The sequence below is a fragment of the Aquarana catesbeiana genome, linkage group LG12, assembly GCF_042186555.1.
Source record: "Aquarana catesbeiana isolate 2022-GZ linkage group LG12, ASM4218655v1, whole genome shotgun sequence".
NCBI classification, from domain to species: domain Eukaryota; kingdom Metazoa; phylum Chordata; class Amphibia; order Anura; family Ranidae; genus Aquarana; species Aquarana catesbeiana.
Window position 1 is genome coordinate 9698294 of NC_133335.1, and position 17366 is coordinate 9715659.

The 17366-nt window shown below is 45.1% G+C and overlaps 1 protein-coding gene across 1 annotated transcript in view; it reads right to left on the minus strand.

The window, feature by feature from the left end:
- SPO11 (SPO11 initiator of meiotic double strand breaks) overlaps positions 1-9455 on the minus strand; it is a 32971-nt gene extending 23516 nt beyond the window's left edge. The window contains exon 1 of the mRNA XM_073607868.1: positions 9325-9455. Coding sequence (XP_073463969.1) covers positions 9325-9455 — 131 coding nt within the window. The remainder of the gene's footprint in view (positions 1-9324) is intronic.
- Positions 9456-17366: the final 7911 nt, after the last annotated feature.

A 17366-nucleotide genomic window follows, 5' to 3' on the forward strand; every position in this document is an offset into this window, starting at 1 on the left:
GAGTAGGTTTATACGCTCATAATATGAGGTAAATCACTATATCAACATTAGGTGATAGGTAGATATGATAATGGTATATTAATTTATTTAGGTTGGGTTCCAAAAGGCCCATTTCCTCTGGTGAACATGGATAGTGTCGTTAAGGGTGTGATAAATCCACTCAGAAAGTTTGAGGAGCTCCATTCTATTAATTACTTGTTGCCATGACAGGTTAGTGGATTTCCAGTTGTATGCTATCATCCAGTGAATTGAACTACACATGGAGTGAAATAATCTCATACATGGGGGAGGAATGCCCGGTAAATTAGCGTACAGCAAGCAAATCTGAGGAGAGGGGGTAATTTTTTGTTTAGAGGGTTGTTCTATTAAACTGATTGCCTTGAGCCATATATGATTAATATGTTTGCAGCTCCAAAAAATGTGTAAAAGGGTACCAGGCTCTGTACATCCTCTAAAGCAGTCAGGAGAAATGGATGGGTAGTAGGTATGGAGCTTCGAAGGGGTGAGGTACCACCTAGAGAATATCTTAATTGGGGTCTCTCTGAAGGTGATAGCTCTGTTACTTTTACGTAGATTTTCTGACATGGAGCTCCACTCCTCAACACTAATCAAGACATTTATATCCGCTTCCCATTGAAGCATTTGTGTAGATTTATCCGGAACACCAACATTATTGATATAACTATACATCCTGGATATGAGGCCTCTATCTCTAGAGGATAAAATACATATATGTTCAAATGTTGTGTATGTCGGATGAGTGTTGAGTGCAAAATATTTAGCGTAGAAGGCTTTAATTTGTTGATAACGTTGAAGTTCGTTTGTATGTAAATTGTGTGTGGCTTGTAGAGCTGAGAATGGGATAAATTCCCACTTTTGTTGAAGAGATCTCAGTGTGATTAAATTTTTGTCAATCCAAGTGGAAAAATCTTGTCTGTTGTTATAGGCATATGGAAATCTATGATCTCCTATAAAGGAGGCTAGGGGTGGTGTGTCTGATGAGAGTTTGTATATATCTTTATATTTAGACCATAATTGGTAAAATTGAGCTATAATGATGTTGTGCTTCATAAGTTTGCTGTAAGTGGTAGTATTAGACCATAAAATTCCCTGTAGATGAAGCGGGAGAATTGAGATGGATTCAAACACTTTCCATGGGGTATTAATTGAGGGAGTGTACCATTGGGAAAGTTGTGTGAGTCTTGATGCCAGATAATAAAGCCATATATTTGGGAGGCCTAGGCCACCTGTAGTTTGTGGTCTATGCATGAGGGCGTAACTGCATCTCGGTTTTTTCTCAGCCCATATAAATTTGTTTATTTCTCTTTGAAGAGAGGTCAGTTTGGATTTAGGAACATTGATAGGTAAGGCGCGGAAAAAGTATAGGAGTTTGGGGAGGATTGTCATTTTGACAGCACATATTCTACCTAAGAAGGAGATATGAAAGGAGGACCATGACTTTAAAAGAGATGTGATATGTGAGAATAATGGGATATAGTTAGATTTATATAGAAGATTGTGGGTGGAGGTTATTGTGACGCCTAGGTATTTGAATGATTTAGGACACCATACAAATGGGAAATTTTGGGATAGTAAGGATTGGGTATTCTGGGGGTAATTAATTGGTATAGCTGAACATTTATTGGTGTTGATTTTGAGGCCTGAAATATTTTGGAAAGACTTCAGTGTTCTTAAAAGGGATGGGATAGAAGTGAGGGGGTTTGTGAGAAACAGAAGAGCATCATCTGCATATAGGCTGAGTTTAAATTCTTTGTCCCCTTTTGTGTATCCTTTTATGTCAATACTATTCCTAATCTTTTGGGCTAAGGGTTCAATTGCTAGATGAAACAGTAATGGTGATAACGGGCAGCCCTGTCTAGTGCCTCTACTAAGAGGAAAAAAATTAGAGTTGTGTCCAGGGATTTTAATTCTAGTTTGAGGGTTGTGATAAAGAGCGTTGAAACCCTGTAGAAATTTATCTGAGATTCCGTATTTGGGAAGTAGATGGTTTAGATATGACCAGCTAACGCTGTCAAACGCTTTATGGATGTCCAGACTGAGTAGGCATAATTGGTGGGAGGTTATGTTGGCATCTTGGATGATATTAGTGACTAGTCTAACATTATCTACTATCTGTCGGCCAGGAATAAAACCGGTTTGGTCTATATGTATTAAATTTGTGATTACTGCAGCTAGTCTATCTGATAGTAACCTACCAAAAATTTTTAGGTCGTTATTAAGGACCGATATAGGTCGATAGTTTTGAGGGAGGGAGTGATCTTTTAGTGGTTTGGGGATAAGGGAAAGGTTAGCTAGAAGCATTTCATCTGGGAAGTGATTACCATTGAGAATGTGATTGAAAAGTTTGGTTAGGTAAGGGGTTAAGAGAGAAGCATATTTTTTATAGTATGATGAAGAGAAGCCATCTGGGCCAGGAGCTGTAGATGTTTTGAGAGATTTGATAATTTTGATTATTTCTATATTTGTACAAGGAGCATTGAGGGATTCTATTTGGGTGGCATTCAGAGTAGGTAGTTGAATATCATCTAACCATGATCTGGAGGGTTGGTCAGGAGGGATTTGGGGACTACAAAGTAGGTCCTTATAGAAGGAAGAGAAAATCTTAAGGACGCCTTGAGGGTGAGTGATCATATTCCCAGCTTGATCTCTAAGTTTATATGTATGTGGGGGTTTATGATCATGGTTAAGTTTTTTTGGCGAACATAGCTGAGGGGGAGTTGCTGTGTAAAAAAAATTTAGCTTTTGAAAATCTCAAGGATTTTTCGGTTTTCGCTGATAATATAAGATCTAGGGCTCTACGTTTTTCTTGAATTTGTTTAGTGATTTCTTGGGTGGGGTTATGTTGTAGCTTATTGTATAGTAGATTTAGATCTTTAGTAAGATTTTTAATGTTTGTGAGTTTTTCTCTATTTCTCTTAGCAGCTATGCTAATTAGATGTCCACGTAGGACTGCTTTATGTGCAGTCCAGAGAATGGTGGGGGAGACATCTTCAAAAGCATTTTCAGTGAAGTAGTTTTCAATGTGTGATGAGATGGTTTGAGTAATTGAGGGGTCTGTTAGAAGTGAGTCATTTAGTCGCCAATTGTAAGGGGAAGGAGAGAGTCCTATATGAGATGTTTTAAAGTAGGTAATGTCGTGGTCAGACCAAGGACAAGGATGGATATGCGCATCGGAGGAGTTAGCCAGCATAATGGGAGTGCGAAAGATATAGTCTAGTCTGGCGTAGACATCATGGGGATATGAGTAATGTGTATAGGCTCTAATTCCTATGTTGTGAGATCTCCATGAGTCTATAAGTTGAAAGTTGTGTAAATAGCGGTTCATGGATTTAGTGAATGCTTTTGATGAGGGGGAAGTTTTACTTCTATCAAGTGATGCGTGTGCGGTTAAGTTAAAGTCTCCCCCTAAAATAATATGAGGAGAGTTGTATTGGTCAAGCTTGTCAAAGAAATTCGTGAAAAAGATCGATTGAGATTCGTTTGGGGCGTAAATTGAAGCTATCGTTATTGCTTTATTGTTAATAAGTCCCTTGATGATAATATATCTGCTATCAACATCTTTATAAACATTCTGTATATCTAGAATAATGGTGTTGCGTATAAAAATGGCAACACCACGGGTTTTGTTATGAAAGGTAGTATAATAAAATTGGTTATATGACTTATCAAAATAATTGGGATGGTTGGAGGAAGCAAAATGGGTCTCCTGCATGAGAATAACAGCTGCTCCCAGCCTTTTATAATGTTGAAAGGCTTTTTTCCTTTTATGAGGTGAGTTAAAACCCTGAACATTATGTGATATAACTCTAAAGACCATTAGATGTAGGTAGGGTAATAAGTTTGTAAAAAGAATCCATCATGTATGTGGGGTAAGCTATAGGTAAGGTTATTTGTTGTGTATAGTTAATGTAATTAGTATTAACATTTACAGAGATGAGGGAGGTGTTATACAGGGAGTATATACGGAGTATTGTGAGTTGTGTATTGTACCATGAGAGTAATATACCATAGTGATGGCAATTAAACCAAAATCTAAACCATAGAGGCTGAGAGATGTCATGAGAACTTCCATTTTTAAAATATGTTATAACATTTGCCCTAAGGGCGACAAACAAATGTAAAACAGTGATGTAAAGTAGTACCAAAGGGACAAGAAACGTCTTGTCACTAACTAGAAAATTAACTTCAAGAGGACAAAACAGTCCTAGTCCTGCCAGCGCGGTCGGGTGCGACAACCCCAAAGATGGGAGTGTCGCAGTCAACGGCATCAACAGGATGGGGGACAATCCAGCGGTGGCGGATGTCACAGGCCTTAGTTAAGGATATCTTAAGGTTTTAAAACAAAAACCCCATTTAAAGTAACCAGGGTGGAGAATTGAGAAGTTTGTGGGAAAGGGGGGGAGGGTTGGAGGGGGAGGTTAAGGAAGGGGAGGGGAGGATGAAGCAGGTTATTAGGGTATAGGATGGAAAGGGAACATTGCTACCTCCCGTTACATTAATATGGCAGAAGAGCAACTATAGAGTTGTAACTCTATTGTAGGGAGTCTATTCTAGACAAAAAAACCTAGAAAAAGAGAACCTCAAAAACAAATAAGAAAAAAAAAAGGGACAAAAAACAAAATAAAGTGCATTGCGAGGATCCACGTTGTAGGATACTCTACAGCTTCGGATGGTAAGAGGGACAAAATCTCCTTTCTTCATCTTTTTCTTTTTTCCCCTTCATCTCCGGGTAGAGAAACAATGTCAATGTCCTGAGCTTAATTGTATGTGGTCATGGGGCATTATCTTGAAAAGGTTGGCGCCATCTTCTTTGGTTGTTTGTGTTACGCCTGGAGGAGGGGGTGGACCATATTGGGGAAGATCTAGGGGTTAAGGGAAAGCGGTTGGGTGGTTCCGGTTCAAGCAGGCCCAGTTTCACAAGCAGCTCCTTGCCTTCAATTATATTGTAAACGGTATATGTGGATCCATTGTAAGGGATAGTGAGTTTAAATGGAAAGCCCCATCTATATTTTATTCTCGCTGCTTGTAAGATGTTGGTAACTTCTTTCATCCTGCGTCTTCTATCTAATGTAGCAGGGGAGATGTCTGGATAGATCTGCAGCTTTTTGCCTTCCAGGGAGATATTAGGGGAGTTCCTCGCTGCGCGCATGATGTCCTCCTTAACCAGAAAATCCTTCATGCACATAATATCCCTGGGTGGTTTATCAGGGGTAGGTTTAGGACGTAGGGCCCTGTGGATTCTGTCACAAGTGAATGCAGATGGAGGCTTATTTGGCAAGAGATTATGAAAAATCTTGGAAACTGTTGGCATGAGGTCTGTGACCGATTCTGGGACGCCGCGCAATCTGATGTTATGGCGTCTGTTGCGGTTGTCAAGGTCTTCAACCTGGGCTTGCATAAAAGCAAAGCTGTCAGCAAGTGTTTCATAATCTTTCCTTAAGTCATTATGGGCTAGTGAAAGTTCATCATGTTTAGTTTCTAATATGTCTGTGCGAGTGCCAATGCTGGCTATCTCTTGAGATAGGGCCGTGGTGGACTTATGAACTTCACTTTCAATTTTGTCCACTAATTTCTCAAAAATGGTGGTTAGGCTATTGTCTAAGTCTGCTTTAGAGAGGGGAGGTGGATACTCACTGATCCCTGTGTTAGATGTGAGGTCAGATGGAATGGATGCAGGTTTTCCTGAGGCCGCCTGTGTGCTGGCGCCGGCGCCATCTTGGGACATCTTTCTGCTCCTTCTGTCTGCAGCGTCCAGCAGAAAGTTTGTTAAATGGTGCTGAGAGCGTTTGAAGTGACCGGATTCCCTTCCAGGCATGGACCGGGTAGTTCTTTAGGCGATGAGGCCACTTTCGCCGGGATGTGATCGGTATAGCCCTGGTGATTGAACCTGTGATGTCCGGGACCGACGGAGCTGAGATTACTCACGTCCTTCCCGCATCGCGCCGCGCATGCGCCCCCTATGCTCCTCAATGTTACTCGACCACTGCGTCTATGCTCCTCAACATTACCCGACCACTGCATCTACGCTCCTCAACATTATCCGATCACTGCCTCTAGGCTCCTCAACTCTACCCGACTACTGTGTCTATGCTCCTCAACATTACCTGACCACTGCGTCTACGCTCCTCAATGTTACCCGACCACTGCGTCTACGCTAATCAAAGTTTCCCAACCACTGCGTCTATGCACCTCAATGTTCCCCAACCACTGCGTCTACACTCCACGTTACTCGACCACTGCATCTACACTTCTCAGCATTACCCAACCACTGTGTCTACGCTCCTCAATGTTACTTGACATCTGTGTCTACGCTCCTCATTACCTGACCACTGCGTCTGCGCTCCTCAACGTTACCCGGCCACTGTATCTACGCTCCTAAACGTTACCCGACCACTGCATCTATGCTCCTCAACATTACCCGAAAACTGCCTCTAGGCTCCTCAACGTTACCCGACTACTGTGTCTATACTCCTCAACGTTACCCGACCACTGCGTCTGCGCTAATCAACGTTTTCCAACCACTGCGTCTATGCACCTCAATGTTCCCCAACCATTGCGTCTACACTCCACAATGTTCCCCGACCACTGCATCTACGCTAATCAACGTTTCCCAACCACTGCGTCTACGCTCCTCAACGTTCCCCGACTACTGCGTCTATGCTAAACAATGTTCCCTGACCACTGTGTCTGTGCTCCTCGATGTTCCTCGACCACTACGTCTACACTTATCGACGACTGCGTCTATGCTCCTCAACTACTGCATCTACGCTCCTCAAACGTACCCGACCACTGCTTCTACGCTCTATAGCTCTGACATTTACCGCAGTGCTGTACAGAGAACACTGAGCCAGTCACATCAGTCACTGTACCAGGCGGTGCTGTTTTGCAAGGTGCTGTTGGCTCAGTCTGCTGGGATCTAAGCTAGAGGAAACATCAAGCCTGGGCCTGTCTTGTAGGCTTCTCCCCCAGCCCCCATACAGTGGGTGGGTGGGGGGAGATGAAGGTGGAGGCTCTGCAGAGGCACTGAGGCCTACTCCATGTGCTCAAGCTGCAATGGATCCTGGGCCTGTCCCTATGCAAGAGAAGTCCTTACCAGTCCTCCAGGATAAAGTGGTGAACAGACTTTGCCGCATTGCTAAAGAGGAACAGAAACTTTCTGTCATGACAGAAGATCTCAGGAAAAAGAAATCTCTGCAAAGTAAGTCTGGGAACAGTAAGAGGGAAGTCTCCAAGCTGAAGTCTCTGGAAGAGGCATTGAGAAAGCAGGAGAAGTTGGTTGCCTCTTTGAAGGAAAGCACCGGTGTGTTAAGAGAAAAGTGTAAGCATAAAGAGAGGTGCCAACAGATGAAGGAGAGTGCCAGTGCCAGCCAGAGGGTGGATGCCGCAGTAATGGCGACAGTATGGATAGGGGGTAAGGAAGTGGCTTCACATCAGTCAGTATCTGCCCCCCTCTCTCTCTCCAGCAGCCTGGGTCATCTCAGGAGGAAAATGGCGGATTGCTGCAGGCCATTAAAGAAATGGAATCTCCCTTGAGTGGCACCAACCCATCAGATGATGTTCATGGGAATGCAGGCATGTATCCAGACAGAGAAGTTTCTGCTGGCTGTGAGGAGTCCCACATGGACATTAACAGTGCAGAGCAGGAATGTCGCATGAACATTGAAAATAGAGAGCAGGAATGTCGCATGGCAAACCAGATTTCAGAGGTTCCTATGCAGCCAGTTAATGTATCATCTGTCCCAGTTATGAACTATGCTAAGGCTGTGTTGAGACTAAGTCATGCTGCTGCTGGTGGAAGGGAGCCAGTTGTGCGATTTTCACCTAACGCACCTTCTTCCATTAAACACAGGAATGTGGTACAGCTCAGGTGGGAGGGAGAAGATATTCAACCTATAAGGAGGGAGGTTGTGGATAAGATCCTAGCCATGGGATTTAAGGCAGAGGATATTTATGTGCTTATCAGTCCGGCTGGTTCCTATGAATATGATTTATCATTTGTGCATCCAGAGTCGCTGGATCTGTTTTGGGAGCGGTTTGAGCACGTATATGGGGACCAGCTGGATTGGAAGGGGCTTGTCCCCAAAGTTGTCTCACGTCAGCACTTGATTAAGAATGTGACTATCCTGACTAGGAATGAATCTATACCCTCCGGGGATTTATGGGTCTGGTTGAGGAGGTTTGGTGAAACATTGTGTCCCCTAAAAAAGATTGTGGATGATAGAGGAATCTGGACGGGTGGGTGGTCGGTATGAATGAGGTTGAGTGTGTGTGGGAATGTGGTCCAGCATTTGCCCTCCTCTGCCTTTATTGGTAGAGATAGGATTACTGTCTTCTACCCTGGTCAACCTGTGCCATAAATGTGGAGTCAAGGGACATTTCTCCTCTAAATGTCCAGAACAGAAGTGTTCTTTGTGTCAGGAACTGGGGCATCTGGCCAGGGACTGTAACATCATTAAATGTAACCTTTGTAATAAGGTTGGTTACCCTTATAGCCGGTGCCCTGAGGCTTTGCACAATAAGCCAGAGTTAGTGGAGAAATTTTTCCGTCTGGATAGAGAAGAGTCTGGGTTGGCGGAGGTTGTACCAAGGAATCCTAGTGTCTCTGTCCCGTCAGAATCTGTGTCTGTGAGGCCCCCTGTGGTGTCAGTGTCCCCCCAGTCTGTGGTTCCCCAGTCAGTGTCAGAAAGTGTGGTTATCAAGTCTGTGCCCACACCTATTGTTTCTCCTAGTGTAGTGAAGGCAGCAGAGGGTGCTGGACCAGCGTGTATGGTGGTGCCAACCCCTCCTCCTCGGCGTAGCAGAAGTGCGGGTGGAGTGAGGGATGGATTAGATGATAGTGGAGGGGGAGATGGGAAGGGCATGAGGGTGGCTGGTGCAGAATGCAAGGTGAATGATGTGGAAGTCGGGGTGAATGATGTGGAAGTTGTGGCGAATAATGGGGGGGGGGGTTTGGAATCGCATCCTGATGGCGATTAAGTCTCAAAATGTTTCTTAGCCGGGATTGTGTTTAAGTTGAGGTTCAGGGTTTGTAGTTGTCATTAAAATATGTTTCTTTCTATGTAATCTTGTCAGGAAACGGTTTTCTTTACTTGCTGATGTAAGCATGCTTGTTTTTGTTTAGTAGTTTATTTTTGTGTAAATATGTTTTTATTAATGAACTGTATGTTTGTGTGAATTTTTTTAAATAATATAATTATAATTATACATTTATATAGCTCTGACATATACTGCAGTGCAGTACAGAGAACACTGCGTCAGTCACATCAGCTTATATGCCACAGGAGCTTACACTCTTTCTCTCACCTGGTAATGGGCTCCACAGCAATAGTTGCCATTTCGGAGACCCCACTCTGGACTTTCAGCGCAGCCTGAAAGAGGGACATCCTGTGATGGTCCACACAGTCGAAGAAGTCTGGACTCCGAAGAAAAGCCATGTGCTGACCTGTCATAGAACAAGAAGACTGCAGACAATAAAAAAAGAAACTGAACCATGTATGGACTGGTTTAGTTAAATAGTTAATCTGGTTGAAAAAAAGACACAAGTCTATCCAGTTCAACCAACAGAGGGAAAAAAAAAAGAAAAAACACACACTAAAATAGTCCTAAAGTCTTTAGTCTTACAAATTCTACCTGCAACCGGAAAAAAAAAGCACTTTTGGGCAGAGCGGTCTTTGAACGTGTCTACTTGTGAATGACCAGCAGGGGGAGCTCTCAGTCAGTATTAAAAAGCAGCCACTGCCCAGAATCGCAGCCTCTGTCCTAACTCATTACATGGGTTCCTAAATTGTATTTAATCATCTACCTACAGCCGTGGCCAAAAATTTTGAGAATGACACAAATATTAATTTTCACAAAGTCTGCTGCCTCCGTTTTTATGATGCCAATTTGCATATACTCCAGAATGTTATGAAGAGTGATCAGATTTGCAATTAATTACCAAGTCCCTCTTTGCCATGAAAATGAACTTAATCCCATAAAAAAACATTTCCACTGCATTTTTGAAGAAGGCTTCAGGGTGCCCAAGAAAGTCCAGCAAGGGGTAGGACAGATGATTCAGCTGCGGGATTGGGGCACCATCAGTGCAGAGCTTGCTCAGGAATGGCAGCAGGCAGGTGTGAGGACATCTAAAACACACAGTGAGGAGAAGACTTTTGGAGGATGGTCTGGTGTCAAGAAGAGCAGCAAAAAAGCCACTTCTCTCCAGGAAAAAACATCAGGGACAGACTGATATTCTGCAAAAGGTACAGGGATTGGACTGCTGAGGACTGGGGGAAAGTCATTTTCTCTGAATCCCCTTTCCAATTGTTTGGGACATCTGGAAAAAACCTTGTCTGGGGAAGAAAAGGTGAGCGCTACCATCAGTCATGTGTCATGCCAACTATAAAGCATCCTGAAACCATTCATGTGTGGGGTTGCTCCTCAGCCAAGGGAGTGGGCTCACTCACAATTCTCCCTAAGAACACAGCCATGAATAAAGAATGGTACAAAAACATCCTCCGAGAGCAACTTCTCCCAACCATCCAAGAACAGTTTGGTGAGGAACAATGCCTTTTCCAGCACGATGGAGCACCTTGCCATAAGAAAAAAGTCATAACTAAGTGGCTTGGGGAACAACACATCGAAATGTTGGGTCCATGGCCAGGAAACTCCCCAGACCTTAATCCAATAGAGAGCTTGTAGTCAATCCTCAAGAGGCGGGTGAACAAAAAAAACCCCACAAATTCGATAAACTCCAAGCATTGATTATGCAAAAATGGGGGTCATCAGTCAGGATGTGGCCCAGAAGTTGATTGACAGCATGCCGGGGGAATTGCAGAGGTCTTGATAAAGAAGGGTCAACACTGCAAATATTGACTCTTTGCATAAACTTTGTCATTGTCAATAAAATCCTTTGACACTTCATGAAATGCTTGTAATTATACTTCAGTATACCATAGTAACATCTGACAATAAGATCCAAGAACACGACAGCAGCAGACTTTGTGAAAATTCATATTTGTGTCAGTCTCAAAACCTTTGGCCATGGCTGTACAGTATACAGTGCTGTGTTATGGCAGCAGTACGGGGACTTACCTTCCTGGTCCTGAAACAAAATCGAGTCGGGATGAGCGCTGCTCGTCCATTCACAAGACGCCTTGTGTTTTATGAATGCATACATGCCAACAGTCCTGGTTTTTCCCGGGACAATCCCGATAATTGGACCCTCATCCCGATCTGAGTCTGTCCCGATAAAAATCCCAGGATTCTGCTGGTGTCCTTGGAATCAGGACTGTTTTGGCACCGAAAGCAGCTTCTGGCTCTGAAACAAGTACGCCGCCGCAAGATCTCTTCAGGCTAGCAGGTCTCTTTCCCTGTGTGTTTCCCGTGGAGAGGGGAGGGGCCTCTGATCCGTGCAGCCAATCGGCTTCCCCTGCTTCAGCGTACAAGTAGACGATTCTCTTGTACACTGCAGCCGGTTAGCTACACGGATAGGAGGCCCCTCCCCTCTCCACTGAACACAGTTCAACACACGGGCAAAGAGACCTGCAAATGGAGCTGCCGCCAACCCTCTGCCCAGTGGCCTGCTGCCGACGAGAGGCAGAGCCAAGGGACGCTACTGGGGACACCTGATGTAAGGAGGGACTCCGCTGGGGGCAACGGATGTAAGGAGGGACTCCGCTGGGGGCAATGGATGTAAGGAGGGACTCCGCTGGGGGCACCTGATGTAAGGTGGGACTCCGCTGGGGGCACCTGATGTAAGGTGGGACTCCACTGGGGGCACCTGATGTAAGGTGGAACTCCGCTGGGGACACCTGATGTAAGAAGGGGCTCCGCTGGGGACACTTGATGTAAGGAGGGACTCCGCTGGGGGCAACGGATGTAAGGAGGGACACGGCTGGGGGCAACGGATGTAAGGAGGGACTCCACTGGGGTCACCTGATGTGAGGTGGGACTCTGCTGGGGGCACTTGATGTAAGGTGGGACTCCACTGGGGGCACCCGATGTAAGGTGGAACTCCGCTGGGGGCACCTGATGTAAGGTTGGACTCTGCTGGGGACACCTGATGTAAGGAGGGGCTCCTCTGGGGACACCTGATGTAAGATGGGACTCCGCTGGGGACACCTGATGGTATCTGATGGCAGGGGACGTAGCAAGTGACATGCTCAGGGCTCCGACTGATTCTGCATTATGGAGAGTTGAACTGTTTCATTTTATATTACAATGTAATAATAGAAATAATGTGCTTCAAGCATCCTGACACAATAACACCAGGTGTTTGGAGTATCTTTATCTGCTGATTGTTACATTTTGTGGAATACATATATTGCTATTGTGGTATAGGATCTGGGCCTGCTGTCCCTCCCTCTCTCCCTCCCTCTTTCTTTCATACCTTCTCTCTCCTTCTCTCCCTATTTCTTTCTTTCTCCCTCCATCCCTTGTTCATCTCAGACTTGAATGACACCCACTTTGAGCCACGCAGCTTTAAGCCACGCCCAATGTTTAGTTTAATCCACACCCATTTTTTGTGCGCCGCATTTTCCTTTCCCCGCTGCACCACACCTAAAAACGAATGCCCTGCCCCCTAATTATAAAAAGGCTCCGCCCACATGCAAAAAAGTGTCCCTATAATTTTTTTTTAGAACTTTTTGGCAACTATGTGAATACAAAAACAAGGCTTCCTCCATAGGCATGTGCATAGGGTGTGCCTAGGCACACACTAATCACCCCCTGTGGTGCATTTCCAATGTTTACACCCTTGATTTTCCACCAAATAAAATTAAAAATCTCTTTTTTTTTTTTTTTTAAATTTCAAAAAAATAATTTAAATAATATTGTAACTGCCCTACTGACACCTTCCGTATATATACACATGCACACACACACATATGTGTTTGAGCTTTGGGGTGCACACCCTAATGCAATAGGCTGCACACACCCTTCCTCTGACTGGCTGCCAGAGAGAGGCGGGCAGGTGATGTCACAATCTCCACCTCAGCCAACCAGAGGAACCTTGTATTCATTCATAAAATACAAGGCTTCTTATGAATGGCTGAGCAGTGGTTTTGTTCTGAGAGTGGAATGGAAGTCCCTGTACTTCATATTGGCCTAAATTGATGAAACAAATAGATTTTTTACATATTATATATTCTTTTTTTTTTTTTTTTTTTTTTTTTTATTGTCTGTCTTTTTTTGTAGTAGTGCAAAAAATAAAAACCACAGAGGTGATCAAATACCACCAAAAGAAAGCTCTATTTGTGGGGAAAAAAGGACATCCATTTTATCTGGGTACAGAGTCACATGACCGCGCAATTGTCAGTTAAAGTAACGCAGTGCTGTATTGCAAAAAATTGCCCGGTCATGAAGGGGGGGGGGGGGTAAATCTTCCGGAGGTCAAATGGTTAAACGTGTATTCTTCCTTGAATCTCAATGTGCTTTGTGTATTTCTTCCAGATCTGTGCAGTCATCCAGTGTAAAACTTCCTGTAATAAAGACCGCTCACTGCTGCCCTCTCTCCTTGTACAGCGTGACTGGTCTTGTCTCCGCCCCCCTCCTGTAATAAAGACCAGTCACTGCTGCTCTCTCTCTTTGTACAGGGTGACTGGTCTTGTCTCCGCCCCCTCCTGTAATAAAGACCGTTCACTACTGCTCTCTCACTTTGTGCAGGGTGACTGGACTTGTCTCCGCCCCCCTCCTGTAATAAAGACCGCTCACTGCTGCTCTCTCTCCTTGTGCAGGGTGACTGGTTTTGTCTCCGCCCCCCTCCTAAAATAAAGACAGATCACTGCTGCTCTCTCTCCTTGTGCAGGGTGACTGGCCTTGTCCCCGCCCCCTCCTGTAATAAAGACCGTTCACTACTGCTCTCTCTCTTTGTGTAGGGTGACTAGTCTTGTCTCCGCCCCCTCCTGTAATAAAGACCGCTCACTGCTGCTCTCTCTCTTTGTGTAGGGTGACTAGTCTTGTCTCCGCCCCCTCCTGTAATAAAGACCGCTCACTGCTGCTCTCTCTCCTTGTGCAGGGTGACTGGTCTTGTCTCCGCCCCCCTCCTGTAATAAAGACCGCTCACTGCTGCTCTCTCTCCTTGTGCAGGGTGACTGGTCTTGTCTCCGCCCCACTCCTGTAGTTTTTTTGTAGTGGGTGGGGCCTGCTGGGTCCCTCCCACAGCTCTGCTCTCTGCACAGGCTACGTACAGCACAGCGATGATGTCACTGCTACATCTGGGTTCGAAAGGCGTTTTGTGGAATACATTTCAATGAGCGTTTTTTGTGCCCAGAGCAGTTCAGCTTTGAACCATTAACACGCATTCAGTAGATAAGATCATTTCCAGTGATTTGATGGCTTTCACATGTATATTAGGGAAAAAATGTAAGCGATTAAATGCTTTTTTTTTTTTTTTTAACGAAAGGAAACTGGCTGTTTGCATCTACCCAGCAGTTTCCGCCTCACTTTAAGGAGAGGAAGCAATACGTTATGAATTGGAAAAAAAAAAAAAAAAATCTCTCTTTATTCACAGCAGGTAATAAATTGTGGAATTAGCTGCCTGAAATGGTATTCGCGGATGTGCCAGAAACCATTTTAGCATCGAAGGGCCCGTCACAGAAAGGTTTGGTTTGGCCAAGCGCGGCGTGAAATCTCTTCTGAGAGCTTTTTTTGTCGGCCCGCCTGAACCACCTTCTAATCCTACCTGCGGCTGAGCGGAGAGAGAGAGAGGAATGAACGGACGCTGCGCTCTACTGATTAACCTCCATTGAATGTCTATCTGACAAGTCGGATTCCATTCGTATTACAGGGATGTCTGGGCTTTTAAAGGCAATAACGGGAATTACCAGACTCTTGTGGATAATGGCAAGTGTAAATTGGAGCTACTGCGAGCCCCTTCTGTAATATAAATACCGGGAAAGGCGGTCATCCGTTTTACAGCGATGTGAGATGAGAAACCCAAGTCCAACAAAATCTCTTTTTGTTTATTTTTAACCATTTATATCTAGAGGTTCAATGGCAATAAAAAGAAATGTTTCCTTACCCCTGCCTGACAGTCAATGCGATTGATAACAAGCACTGGGAATGTTTTAAAATGTATGAAAACCTAAAATGTATTTTTCAGTAGGTCAGACATCGTGCATAGTTTTCTTAAGCATATAGCTTTTCGTGAATTCATTGCAAGGTTTCCTACTTTTCAAGACAATGCTCAATGTCAGGGCCTGGATCACCTGCTGGTGGCACTTTGCTTCCCAGAGTGGGAGTGTCATGGGGGCCACGTACCTGAGGTGATACCTAGTGGGGAGACCTCCCTTGCACCTCAGGTCCTTGAAGCCTCTGGAGATGGAGACAGAGACTTGGTGGACACCGAGTGGCACAGGTGCCAGGGGTGCGGAGCACCGTGCAAGCCTTAGTCCGAGATCCGAGCCGAGGTCAAGTCCAGTTTGGCAACGAAGTATAAAAGGGTTAATCAGAAGAAGAATGGTCGAGATCCAAGCCAGGGTCAGTTCCAATCTGGCAGCTGAGTACAAAAAGGGGCAAAGAAGTAGAATGGTCAAGATACAAATCCGAGGTCAATGGCAAGCAGCAATCAAGAGTAGTCAAATAGGTTTCCAGGTCACAACAAGTTCAGACAGATCACACACTAGCACAGGAACAAGGGGGGACTGAAGATAATCCAGCCATTTGGTAGTGTCTGGGCTTATATAGGGAAGTTTGAGGCCTCCTGGGCATTTTCCCGCCTTTTTCCATCAGGTTGAGGTCACTTCCTGTGCGCCTCCTGGGCATTTTCCTGCCTTTTTCCATCAGGTTGAGGTCACTTCCTGTGCGACTCCTGGGCATTTTCCTGCCCTTTTCCATCAGATCTTCTACCCAGGTGCGGGTTTGTGCACAGAGGCATCTTTGACGCATGCTCAGTTGGCACGGATTTCCTCTTGCTGCAATGCGCCATTGGTGCATGCGTAGTAAGCCCTGGACTCTTACAGGGAGGTTGTAGTTCCTGTGTCCACCAGCGGGTGTCTCCCAGCAGATTCCAGTAATCAGTCTCCATCTGATGCTGGTTGCTGGGAGGGTATTTAGTCCCTCCTCTACTATTACGTTTTGCTTCAGCGTTTTGCTTAGCTGTTAGATACTGCTTGCCACCTATCCTGAGTCTAGATACTGATCTTGCTCCTGCCCGGCATCCTGAACCCCGCTGCCTCTCTTCTGTGAATGGATGAGCAGCGCTTAGCCTGACTGGATTTTGTTTCAGGAACGTAAGTCCCCATACTGCTGGCATATCACAGTGTTGTATACTGTATGTAGATGGTGCTATAAACAGTCTATACAGCACTGACAGTGGGTGTCTCCCAGCAGATTCCAGTAATCATTCTCCTCCTGATGCTGGCTGCTGGGAGGGTATTTAGTCCCTCCTCTAATATTACGTTTCGCTTCAGTGTTTTGCTTTGTTGTCAGATACTGCTTGCCACTTATCCTGAGTCTAGATACTGATCTTGCTCCTTTCCAGCATCATGGACCCTGCTGCCTCTTTTCTGCTCCCAATGTACCTGATCCCAGTCCTGGTTCCCCCTTCACATCTGTTCCCTAAATCTCCAGTTTTCCTTGTTTATCCACTTAAAGCAGAGTTCCACCTTATTTTTGAAATCCGGCCCCCGGCGTTGCTGATCACAATTGCATTAATGTTAGGAATGTATTTTTTTTTTCAAAGTATATTACCTGTAGGGTTAATAAAGATCTCTACTTCCCTCGTGTATCTCGCCAGGGCGACGTCATATCCTTCTGCCCATTGCCTTCTGGGATATAAGTGTCATCAATCCCAGGAGTCAATGGGCAAATTAACTGACAGGTTGCCATAGCAACAGGGCAGGAACTTCCTCCCTTGCCGCCACTGCTATGGCAACCTGCAATACGAGTGTGCCGCGCTTTGTACACACTGCGCAGGCGCGAGATCGGGAGGTGCATGCTGGGTAGGCAGCTGCATCGTATCCAGGAAGAAACTCAGAGTGGGCTTCAGATGCCCACACTGAAGATGGGAGCTTGCATGTTACAGAAGGTGCAGTGAGTACATTGGATAACTAAATAACTGAAATGATTACATATACAGCAAATGCCAGGTTGCATTAGATAAGCTGCGACTATCACGGGGGGTGATTTTGTGGGGAAAAAAAAAAAACTGAATGCGGGCGGGCGGTCCATGCAGGCAAAGCAATGTATTGGTACATTGTTGCCTGTTCCCGTATTTAGGACACGTGTATGCGTGCCCCCCCCCCCCCCAACGCCCGCTGTGATTGCACACAGCGGGAGTCTGTCAGCAGGTCTCGGCCAATGATTCATGGTCAGGACCTGCTGATTAGCTGTGTCCTATCACCGCCCAGAGCCCTGTGTTGACA